This window comes from Symphalangus syndactylus, chromosome 4, assembly GCF_028878055.3.
Source record: "Symphalangus syndactylus isolate Jambi chromosome 4, NHGRI_mSymSyn1-v2.1_pri, whole genome shotgun sequence".
In the NCBI taxonomy this organism is placed as follows: Eukaryota; Metazoa; Chordata; class Mammalia; order Primates; family Hylobatidae; genus Symphalangus; species Symphalangus syndactylus.
Genome location: NC_072426.2, coordinates 156425451 through 156438299, shown reverse-complemented (window position 1 = coordinate 156438299; position 12849 = coordinate 156425451). Strand labels below are relative to the sequence as shown.

Genomic DNA, 12849 nt, shown 5'->3' with positions numbered 1-12849 from the left:
AGGTGGGAACACACTAAGTAGACACTGGTGACTTTATCTCACAGAATCCTCATCCTGAGTATTAAACAAGAGATGCTGATGATCACCTCCCAGGAATGGAATACATTATCCTACTAGAGAAAAAGAAAGGCTGAGTAGCATATTGTTAAGAAAATTTAAAACAGATGAAATAACAGTTCAAAAATATCACTGTCTAGCATCTCCAAAGTCTGAGATACGACAAACTGTTTCAAGAGTCTCGTGCTTTGTAAAATTCAGAGGAAGAGTTATAGAAAAACAGTAACTTCTAATACTACTTTAAAGTGACTTTTCTGAGCACACATTATATGAGGACCCACAAATCTTAGAAACAGCATGAGGTAACTTCCTTTAAATCCCAGAAAGAGAATACTGCTAAGTCTATCCCCTCCACCCCCATTTCCAGGCTTGTCTAATCTAGATTCTAAAACATGGCTTTCTCTGTTAGAAAAACTATAATTCAAATGCAGAACTGAGGAATGTCATATTATTTTGTATTTCATATCAATATTAATTATGGAGATTCGGCATTGAAAACCTAGCAGGCCTGAGGCCCACTGCTGTTGATTAAAGGGCCTTACTAAGACACAGCTCACTGTCCCTAGGAGGCCGAAGATTCAGCAGAAGAAAATCTTTTCTGCTTGTCACAATTAATAATCAAAAAATAACTTTTGAAGTTGGGAAAAAAAAGAACAATTTTAAGAATATTTCGTACTAGCTGTCATGTTTAGCAGTGTCATTATTTAGGGCAAGGCTTTTACATATGGGTTAAGGAAAGATTGCTATATATGTCAGGAAGGTTCGTACCAACTCAACAAGTGCCTGCACACCGGCTGGGGAGCCAAAGAGCAAATGGCTGCTCATTGGTTGGGCTGAGTATGTCACTGGCCCTACACCTTGCAGGTATCACCATGCCTCCAGGAGGGACTCGGTGACATCCTATGAGGTAAGTGAGAATGACCGTGATTGGTTTAGTTGAAGTAGAGCATATTGCAGGTGCACCCTTACAGTGAGTTTAAAGAAGGTGTGTGTTCTTGGGGTGTTCTGTAGTTTTCTCCTGAAGTTGTGCATTAGTTCTCACTGTTTACTGTTTCAATCTCTGGTAGACTTGTCTTCTCCGTGATCTGCTTTACTAAAAGGCCACCAATGGCATGCTCCAACATCACAGCTTATCTACTGGTAGGGAGAAGTCACAGATTATATCAAGCCAGTCTTCCTGGACACCACTGACTGGTGTTTTTCATCTCAGGCTTGGGAAGCCGACTCTCTGTGTTGATCTAGGCACTTCTACGTGATGCCTGCTCTCCTCACTGGTCTCACTAATGATGTGGACAGTCCACACCTTGATTCAGGAAGTTCTCTAAGCTCACCCTCCTCCTGGAATCCTATCCTACCTCCAGCTTTGATGCTTGTCAACACATTAAAATCTACTATCTCGGCTGGGCTCGGTGGCTCACGCCTGTAATCCCAGCACTTTGGGAGGCCAAGATGGGAGAGCCCAAGGAGTTCAAGACCAGCCTGGGCAACCCAGTGAGACCCCATCTTAAAAAAAAAAAAAAAAAAAAAAAAGAAAGCCACTATCTCTATTCTTCTATTGTCAACTATATAATCTCTATCTAGTTCTTTTTCTCTTAGATCCAGTTTCTTCTTTCTGATGATTATTGATTATTGGAATGTTAGGAGGTGAACTTACAAGTAACTCTGTAGGAAAAACATGCAGAACTCTTAAATTTATTCTATTAAAAGTCCTATCACTAAGGAATATACTCTATCATTAAGGAAAACATTCACCTGGCTGGGTATAGAGTCTTGGGGATCACCCCTCAACAGCTCTTTTTAAATTTCCAAAGCCTTACATTGCATATTCAAAATATTATTAAGATCCACTTCTCACAGGAAGTTTCAAGCAGAGTGGACGTGTATATTCTGGATTCTATGTCACAGTGCTAAGTCGAAATCTGGATTCTTCCTGGTACTTTCCAGCCATGAGCCCTTCAGAGTCACTGAAATTCTGATGTCAGAAAATGTGAATGGTGTCTTATTTGTCATGAGCTCTTTAGGCTTATCTGTCAGGAAGCAAACAGTCTCTAAGCAATGGACTGTGTAGCATTATGTCATCACTTTGTTGGGATTCTTGGGTTGATGAAGTGAAATAACTTTAAGAACTCACTGGTCACAGGGAAGTAAATGCTTGATAATAAAAACATACTCTTACATGTAGCATGATAAAATGTTTGACTGGCAACGTTGTACAGATACATAAAATTTAATCACTACATTTTAATGTAAAAGATTAGAAAATTCCTTAAACAACAGTAGTAACAATTACACAAAAACAAAAATTTTACTCATATTTCAATCAAATTCCAACACAGCATAAAACAGTATTTCTGGTTACAAAAAAGAGATTAAAAGCCTTGGCTTCTACTCTTAAAAAGAATCAGTTGAATAAGAATTAAAACTCAGTATGTCTTCCTCACATTTTCCTTTTCATCTTTATCTGCCATTCATTTAGACATGATCAGCCCTGCTATGTCTTTTTCGTATCTTCATTTTGATGAACTACATGATTACAGTGTAAAATTCTCTTACATGGAAATGTTTCAGTTCCTCAATTTGATCTTCGCTGATTTTACTTACACTTTTGAAGTATGAGGTATCAAGAAGGCATGAAGGTTTCGGAGCTGTGCTATAATCACCATGAAACTTGAACTTTTTGCACTGTATCTGTGAAAAGAGAGGCTAAATGAAGTCAGGAATCACCACAGGCCACTTGCCCTGCACAGATGTCAGAACTGCTCCTTTCCCATGCATGTTCCTTACCTGAGTCCTATCTGAACCTGGGCGGTCTCTACAATGGCTACATCCTCTTCACTGTATGTGACATCTTCAATTTCACTAGGTCTGTATGGACAGGGAGTAGATGAACAGTTAATTAATGGAGTTATTGATTGTTATGGTTACAGTTCGCCACTTAGCGATTCTGAATGAAAATCCGAATTAACAGCACTCCTATGCCCTCCCAGTGGAATTGATCCCAGTGAAATCTTACTATTTTAGAGGCTCTTTTCAAGAAGAGTCCGCCTCTGGGCTTTAGGGCAAAGCCTCTCTGATGACTACTTTCCTTATTACTAGAAATATACCACACCCTAGAGACATTTCAGGCTTTCAGAAATACACGAGAAGCTTCATGTGCCAAACAGGGTCTGGTGAATTCTTCCAATATTCCCACCAAAATCAAGGTTTTTAAATTTTAAAGAGGGTCAGTTGCCTCTGGGTATGCCAATCTGTTTATCGATAATTTCCATGGCTAAGTCATTTTTGATAATACTGAAATTTTCAGGCACACCACTTCTTTAACGGCTAAAGTCCTTACTGAGCAAGAGCGGACTAATGGTAGCAGTCCATTTACAGCATATAACCCACATCCACGGCGAAGGAGATTCGCTGGAGCTAAAAGCACCCCTGCCGAATCCTTACTGTTTCACGAAAGCTTCATAGACCCCACTGTCTCCAGCCACAGACTCATCAGATACGGCAGCCGACACACAAGTGGTTTTCTCCCCAAGCAAGTGGATCACTCTTCTTTTTGGTAATGATTTTTCCACATCTGTGGAGGGGAGGGTGAGAGCACTAATCATAATGTCTTATTTGGAAAAGTTAAGTATTAAATACATACACAGTTTGGTCATGAGCAATCCAAAATAAGATTTCCTTCTAGGAGTCAAGAATGTTAATATTCGAACCTACAGATGTAAAAAATTCAAGGCACTATGACTTATAAGATTCCTGGGACGCCAGTTATTTCAGTCATTACTTGGAAGGGAATATGGTTTTTCTTTGTCCTGAAATATTTTAAGGGAAGGGATGAATTACACAAATTCTCATTGATCCTTAGTCTCTTTCTTTCAAGCATTCACTGCAGTGTTCATATATTCAGGAATAGGAAATGATCTATCTCCCTCAAGTGACATTTCTATCACAGAGAGAGCTTCTAGCTACTCAATGGGTAAGTTTCCACCTCTTTTGCTCTCCCCTTCTCTCCACATGCCATATTCTACATCTCCTGTGCTACTATCCTAACAGAAATTAAGAGAAACTGTCTTTGACTCACAGGAACTCCTCACCAGCCAATACCATTAAAAAACTTTTTGTGCTACTGAATCTTTAGCACCAATGACCACTTAACTTTTATCTCGAACTCATATTCATATACCAGCATCCTGCAGTGAGCAAGAAGCATTCATTTAAGGCTGTGCTCTGTACTGTAATGAGCTGCAAGCCTGTGGTGCTCTTTCATCCTCCAGTGAGTGAGAGTGAGCGCAGGGATCTGTATTGGTATGCATTTCGGCCCCCTTCTGAGCCGTGACTTTACATCTTGTTAAGATGTTTAAGTTTTAAGGCTTCAGATTACAGGATTGATTGCTGCATTTTCCCCTTTATTTTTGGCAGTGGGAATGCTTTTTCCTTGATGATGAAGTGCCTTCTCTCCGCCCACCCCCCTTTGTGAGGGGTGAAGGTGATGGCATGATTTATTGATTACCCCCAGGAATAACCACAGCAGCCTGAAATTGACTTTGACAATGACAGTGACTGACTGCGGAAGGCCTTCGTAGTTATTCCAACATGGTTGGTGTCATCCAGCAGGGACTGGCACTGGACAGCAAAGTTTACATTAAAGGGACTTGACTTTACCTGCCTAAGCCTCTGGAGCACTGAGGGAGATGACAAACGTCCCTGATAGGGAGCCACCACCCCACATGCAGGGCAGATGTCCCCTGAAAAAAAGTGCTGGTGACCTGAAGAGAATTCATCTTTCCTTTTTTTGAGACAAGGTCTCACTCTTGTCGCCTAGGCTGGAGTGCAGTGGTGCAATCTCAGCTCGTCGCAGCCTTGACATCCTCCTGCCTCAGCCTCCTGGGACTACAGATGTCCACCACCATGCCCAGCTAATTTGTGACAATTAGCCTTTATGGTTAAATATACGCTTTCACTTGTTTTCAGACATGCAACTGAATATTATCTGCAATCAAAGCTCTTGGAATATTATCTGCAATCAAAGCTATTTTCTCTTAGGATAACTTTTTAACAGCAGTTTTCTAATATATGCATTTAAAAAGTTAAAAACTGTTTCACAAAAGCTTCAGAGATACCTGCCTCCAGCCACAAACTTTTCAGACACAGCAAGACCCACGTGTCAGGAGCAAGGCATGGGCCAACCAGACACACTTGGAAGACAGGACTCCCAGACCTCAGGGTTACTGGGTGGGTGATGGACTTTACGCAACTTTTTCCCTCATCACTCTCTCCCCTCTTCTCCAGCATCCAGCCTCACTTACTGCCCCTCCAAACTGACTGAACGTTAGTTAGAAGTGGTCACTAGATACCACTCCAAATACAGGAAGAGCAAAACCAGCTTGAAAGGTCAAGAGATGTAGGTTCAAAGCACAGGAAGGAATGCTGCTGGCACAAGAGAACATTCCACTTTCTTCTCTTTCTTCTTCTCATAGCTTTCCATGGTTTATGGTAAGAACTGTGTTTAACCAGAGTTTATTACTTATCATCATCACTGTCACGGAGTACTAATAATTATCATGAAGTGTGTGCTGAGTGCCAGACACGGTTAGGTACTTCACATGTTATCACTGCATTAATCCTTCAGCCTGACACAAGGATTACTGTAGCAACCCCAATTTGCAGATAAGGAACCATAATCCTGAGAGATTGGGTAGTGTGCTTACCCAAACATGTTGATGACTAAAATGTGAGTGGAGGCTTGGCTGGTTCCAGGAGTGGTATGCACCCCCTAACACACACACACACACACACACACACACACACACACACACACACACACATAACGTACTCCTTCCCAGAAGCAGTGGTGAAGGCCTCACGCGGCTTTCTGTTTTGTTGGGGCCATTATGTACACACACCATTCCCCTGGTTATTTTCTTTGTGGTTATTTCCATAACCTGCTACTTGTAGCTTTGACATCTCCCCAGGAGGGGGCGCACAAACCACACAAATGTCTCATGGGCCCTCCCTCAGCCCCAGACCACTGGCAGGGCACAGCACTTGGCTCTTCAGTGTTTGAAACCGCAGAAACAAGGTGGATTTGTCAATGTCTTTAAACATCTGAATTGGCCAATCAATTACTTAGAATTCTTAGGACCATACATACAAATAAAAATGCTTCTAGGAACAGGAAGAGAGCACTTCTAAAGAGCCCTGTCTTGTTTTGTGTGGTCAGTAAAACATGTAGCTATGAACAGGACAGCTGTAGATGAGCACTAGGGCTTTTATTTCACATTTTGTCTCAAGCTAGCTCTGGAACAGATCATCCTCCTCAGACCAACAGTGATATCTGCCAACAAGGGTACCATCTTGTGTTCTTTACAATCATATCTAACATATTCAAAGTTCCTGCCTTGCAAAGGAAAACAAACAAACAAAAAATGGTATTTTTCCTGTTTCTGTCTTTTTGAATACAAATGCAGGCCTAAGAACTCCATCTCTAGTAATCTCTTCCCAGGGCTGCAACTGTTAACCTGGCCAGAAGGTGGCAGGGTAATACCATACATTGCAACTTGCTGTTCCAAATTAATTTTTCGCCAGAAAAGGAGTCTGGCGTGAAACAAAAACTGTATTTATATAGAATTCCCTGAACAATCTAAACATCGAACCTTGGTACTAATTAGCTACTATGTTAATTGCTTTGGTTTTAATCTGTTTTAGGCCAACTTTTAAAAGAAAATCCTCTTCTTTGCCTTGCTATTTCAGAACTGGAATCTATTTGGAAATATGTTCACAAAATATGTTCCCAGGCAGCTACCATACACAGAGTGTCTCTGGACAACTGAACAGGTACTAAATGATTAAGTCTACTAAATAGGGAAGGTGATTTTTATTTGATAATGAAAAATATCTAGGTATATAAATAAAAACTCCTTCTTAAATGAAGCCAAAACGATTACTCAAAAGAAAGAAAAGGGGAATCATACCCTTTGTTTATATGGAAAAATAACGCTCCAATCATTCTCCTTAAAATCACTAACAGGGAATACATGAAAGCAAAGGGCTGCATTTACCTGCAGTTCCTTCATATAATGGCTCCCTAGCACATTCATTAAGGTCTTTATCCTCTGAAAGAGACTGGGAGGCTCCTCCTGAATCAGAATCCAGCAATATCTGATTTTCGATGAGGCTGATATCTGCAAAATGGCTACTCAATTCACAGTCTTCAAAGTCAGCAGTGAACTGATGGAGAGAGGCATCATGAGAAGACATGGGAAATGTGCCTTCCAAAACCAAGGGAGAGCCTGGAGGAGACAAGGAGGAAAGGGAGGACCTCGAGGACAGGGAGGCCACAGACTTTGGGGCCTCGGCCAGTGGAGGAGTGTGGCCTGTTGCTGCAGCTGCCACCCCACAGAGTCCACTCTGGCCAGGCTGGCTAGGGGACTTGACCACCTCGTTTTCATGGATGGTGGTGATGGGTCCGGAAGGAATGTAACCGCTTTTCTCTTGCAGAAGGAAGTCCAGTTTATACTGATAATCCACATCTATCTGATCACTTTGACTGCTGTAATAGAGTTCAGTGGAACTGAGGGAGTTGAGTGACCCTCTGCTGGAGGTGTTCAGAGAGCCCCGACTCGATGCCAGGGAGCCCAGGCTGCTCCCAGATGACATGGACAGGGTGCTGGCAGAGAGGCTGAAAGATGAAAAGCACACACCATAAAATCTGTTACAAAATGGAAAACCAAATCACAATCCCTACTGGCTCCCTCAGTTCTGCAGAGGGAAGAAACCTGCTAAAGAATGGAATCAATGGCCAGGGACAGAGGAACTCCCTATCACGGCCATGTGTCAGTTAACGACTGGGTCGAGTTTTGAGAAATGCATGGTTAGGTGATTTCATCACTGTGCAAACATCACAGAGTGTACTTACACAAACCTAGACGGTACAGCCTACTGCACACTCAAGCTATATGGTATAGCCAATTGCTCCCGGGCTATGTGTGCAAACATCACAGAGTGTACTTACACAAACCTAGATGGTACAGCCTACTGCACACCCAAGCTATGTGGTATAGCCTATTGCTCCCAGGCTACAAACCTGCACAGCAGTTGCTGTTCTGAATGCTGTAGGCAATTATAAAACAATGGTAGTACCTGTGTATCTAAACATAGCTAAACCAGAAAAAACACAGTAAAAATACAGTATTATAATCTTATGGGACCACTATCATATATGCAGTCTGTCCTTGACCAAAAAATCATCATGTGGCACCTAACTGTATACCATGTCTATGTTTCTTCACTAACCTTTTCATCCTTGCTCTCCAAATACTCTTTAAGTAGCAAATCTATTCTTATTAAACATTATCCTCCTTTTGCAAAAATAAAAGGAATCAAATACCTGTTGATAAGTTTATTTGCGCAGACATCTAGAAGCCACTTTGCGATTAAAAAATATTGAAAGAAAAAAAAAACAGGGCAAAAGCATTAATGTAGTTTTTTATTAAAAAAAAAAGCTTTTTATTTTTAGAGAAAAGAAGGCAAGCTTATAAAAAGAAAGAAGTCACACAAAAGACCCTTGGTTTCACTCACCTTTCCTCTTTGTGTGTGAATGTGAGGAGTGAGTATTTTTCTCATCAATGTAAGGAAATCTATGGTTATTTTAAGGCAAAACTCCCCCACTTTCCCTTTTTAAAAAATGGGGCAGTGGGAAAAATGCGTTATTTTCCTAAGTGTACTGACAGCTAAAACATATCTTGTTTCTATAACATATTTCAAATGTATTCCAAATATGACACTGGGTTCATGCAAAAGAAAATGTGATTTTTAATCTGATCACTCAAATATTAACTGTACTACTAAAATGATTTACTTTTAAGTAGTTGGAAATAAAGTGAAAAGTAATCAAAGATGAACAAGAACATGCCTGAATGTATTCGGAGAAAAGCTTTCCCCTCAAAAATCTGATAAGCTCACCTTTTAAGTTGTGAATGCAAATAAGTAGTTAATTTAGTAGTTTCTTCAAGTTTCTGTAGCAGCTCTTTTCTTCTCTCTTCCAATCTCAATCTAGGAAGAAAAAAAGAAATTATTTTCAAATGACTATAACAAAATATGAAAACTAAAAGAAGATTCTTATTGTACAAACACTACAGAGCACAAGGGAAAAATGTGAATGGGCTCCACAGACAGAAAACAGGACACCAGCAAGAAGTGTGGGAGGCAGAGCTGCATGAGCCAAGCTGAAGGATGGGGAGGGAGCGTTATGCCCCATCACCATGTCACTGAGAATTTAAAATTGCTGGTAGCCTAGAATCTTTTTAAATGGGTAAATAATATGGTCTTTTGAGTTGGGGAAGAAGAGTGAGGAGGAAAACAACCATGAAAACAAAAAACTAAACAAAGACTAAGAATCCTGACACAGATCTGTGACTTGGGAACCCTTTCCTAAAATATTTCACAGCAATAGTAAAGGTCACCCTAAATACCGAATTTAGTAATGCTTATTCCAACATAATATTTAGCGATAACATTCCCAACCCTAATTTGATAAGAATTTCAGCAATTAAGAAATAATTTTGGTCCACATTACCATTGTGGGCTAATTTGGGCTCAACTGTTTAGGGAAGAGGATGACCTAAAAGTGACTTCCCTTCTGAGCTACAGCACATCTCATCATCTGCGTCGGACTATCATAAAATTTCATCCACATTCAACTGCAAAAGTTTTTCTTTTTTTTAGAGTACAGCATTATAGAACTGTATACTTGAATAGTAAGTCATTTTAAAATATACTAAGTACCCAGGGGTTTATGCAACTAAGAGTCTGCACAAGTATAGCCTATGTCATGTGAAGGTCTTTAGACATCATTGAAATAAAGTAGTTCAGAGTAGTGAGCAGCAGAATGGAATTCAGAAAAAGGGCACCTGGGTTTCTAATCTTGATTTGCAGCTTACTAGCTGCATATCCTTGGTAAGTCACTGAATCAAGGGTCTTACTTTTCTCTTCTGTGAAATGGTGACTATAATTCCCCTGCGTCTCCCTGGTAAGGCTGTTAAAGGGATCGATGGAGTAATGTATGGGAAACTGCTCGACAGAGAAGAAAAACAAATCTGACTTGTTCAAAGCCTCAGCATGCCCTGCAAAGCGGTGACATAAAAATTAGCCACTTTTCTTTGGAGAAAAATAAAATTTCCTTAATTTCTAATCGCTTTGAAATGTTATATATGTTTTCCGCAGTAAGGAAACATGCCCATATTTTATTTATAGGTATCTATCCCTTTGATGTGTCAACAACACTATTCCATTACATGTTAAACTAAAAAAAGTAATTCTTGCCATTTTCTTTAACACTTGAAAAGCGTGATAAATTCTTAATTCTTGGCTTTCAAAGGTGTACTTTTAAAAGCAGCAGTCATTTTTAAAATCTTTCAAATATAAATAAAAACTCAACAAGGAAAAGAGTAATATGAAGTAGACTAACTGAATTAAAAGGTGCACAAAGGTCTGAAGAAAGCCCCAAACTCTACTAAAATCCATGTCTTCTGAAACAAGAGAAACACTTCGGAAGTAAGTTTTAAAACTCAATATTGCTTTTATTAAAATGAAGCCTTTTTCTAGTGCTTTCAGGAGGCACCAGGATGACGTCAGAATGTGACCCTGTGCCACACTTTCAGTGCTGTCCCTTCCCCATCACTAGGGAGCGTCCTCAGCCTTCTCCAGGTGATGCTCGGCAGCTGCTCTTCCAGCCCTTTAATGTCTGCTTTGAACTACAGATGCCTGTCTTTGTGTTCTTGTTCACATTTCCCACTTAGCTCCTACATTCTCAGAATGCAGACATCAGCTCTTTCTCCCTGCAGCGCAGGGTGCACTGGCCAGTCCCTCCGTTCTTGCTGCTGTTGAGATGAAACCTTCCCTGGGAGAAGCATGAGGAAGGCACTGGGGAGAGGCACAGAAATCTCCTAGTGGGCCGCAGTTTGTCTCTGATGTTATCACCAAAGCCTCTCCTAGTGAAAGCCCGAAGTCTTCCTCAGAATCCAGGTGTATTTCATGTGAAACGCTCTCCCCAACTTCCCCATAACCAGGGGTTAGCAGAAATTGCAGACATCAGCCCTCTCAAAAGGGTGCACACCTGTTTCTCTGGGTTCTTCTCCAACTCCTGCCTGTTGGTCTGCTGGATGAGAAAGGGTTTCCTCTACTTGGCCCTTAAAAGATTCCTCCCCCTGGCCCAGCTGCTCCACATACCCTTTCAAGCTGCCTTTTGTGAAGTGTGGGCCTTCACACCTGCCTGCCTCTGCCCTCTGTGCCCTGCAGGTGAGAAGCACAGCCTGGATTCTCCTGAACTCAGAATTCTGCACCTAGGGAAAATTTCATGTCATCTATGGAAGCAGGAAGTCCCTTTTCCACTCAAAACTAAGTGACACTCATGCCCCCACCTACTTGCTTTAAAAAAATTTTCAGAAGCAGTGGCAAAAACATTCAAATAATTAAGAAACAATTAAGACGTCTTGGCAATTACAAGGCAAACCCCCAACACTTGTGAGAAAACAAAGAGCAATGTTAAGATCTTACCAGGTATAGAAAAGCACAGAGTTTAAGGAATTTCAATAACTGCAAGGAAGGAATATGAAAGATGCATAGAAACACCTTCCCTGCATGGTTTTTTTCATTTGCGAGCAATTTCTCTTTTGGCCTGGCGATCCTTCACCATGAGCACCTCTTTCCCACCACCAGGTGGCAAGCACAGTCGCTGCCATCAGGCCCAGTGGGCGAGGCGACACTGCAGCCCTATGGGGGCAGGAACGGAGCCGGGGGGCTGTAGGATCACACTGAGAGACTGAAAATTCATGTGCATCTAGCTCCTTCAGAGACCAACGTTCAGCAATGACTGAGAATCTTGCCAGAGGTCACCCCTGAAATAATGGGGAACCCCAAATATAAGTAGAAAACACGAAAATGTTGGGGAATACGGCAGGTAGCTTTCTTTGACAGTCATATAAGTACCAAGAAGAAAAGGAAGGATTTGGGGTTGGTGGCACACAATCTGTTCTATGATGAAACTGAGTTTCACACAGCAAATCCTACTTCCCAAAAGCAGCTCCGGCCAACCCTGCTTTGACACTGAGGAGACACTGCTGGCAAGGGCATTCTCTTCCCTCTTAAACTCCCAGTGTCAGTGAAACAGCAGCAATGAGCAGAGCAGAAACCCACACACACAGGAGGAAGACACGAAAGGGTGAAGCCATAAAAAAAAAATGCCAGAGCATGGGGGAATAGAAAGCAAAACCATGAACAGCAACAACAAAATCCAAAGCCAGACGAGGTTGTATCTACTTGGGAAAGAAAGGATTCAATGTTCCCAATGGCAGTAGGTTCTGCTCTTCTGGACATGAGTCACTTGGAGCATCCCAGGATAGGAGTTAGAAAGCTTTAAGCTGATCAAGCGAGAAGGTCTGAGTCCTTCCACTTTTGACGGCAATGTGAGTATGAGGATTTGCCTTTGGCCATAGACACTGATAAGGAAACTAGTATCCACTTATTTGGAATACTGAATGACCTGGCTCTTCCAGGTAACTCGGAAAGTCAACACACTACATATATAAAATACACGTTTCCCTTCCTGCTAACATCCAATCATGGGAGACAGGGCCATGGAAGTATCATATCCACACCACTTACTCCCCAGATGACACAAACCCAGTGGCTGGATCTCACTAAATAAATAATTTTTATATATATATCTTATAGCTCCTCTTCCTAATGAGTTCAAGCCTACTGTTTCTGGTGAGGTTTGGGCTTTTCGTTAAAAAAAAAAAA

General features: G+C 41.2%; 1 protein-coding gene across 1 annotated transcript in view; it reads right to left on the bottom strand.

Annotated features, from left to right (window-relative positions):
* Positions 1 to 12849, bottom strand: part of WWC2 (WW and C2 domain containing 2) — a 228616-nt gene that overhangs the window by 47486 nt on the left and 168281 nt on the right. Inside the window, 5 exon segments of the mRNA XM_055276493.2 lie at positions 2659 to 2745; positions 2842 to 2922; positions 3499 to 3628; positions 7110 to 7729; positions 9013 to 9102. Coding sequence (XP_055132468.1) covers positions 2659 to 2745; positions 2842 to 2922; positions 3499 to 3628; positions 7110 to 7729; positions 9013 to 9102 — 1008 coding nt within the window.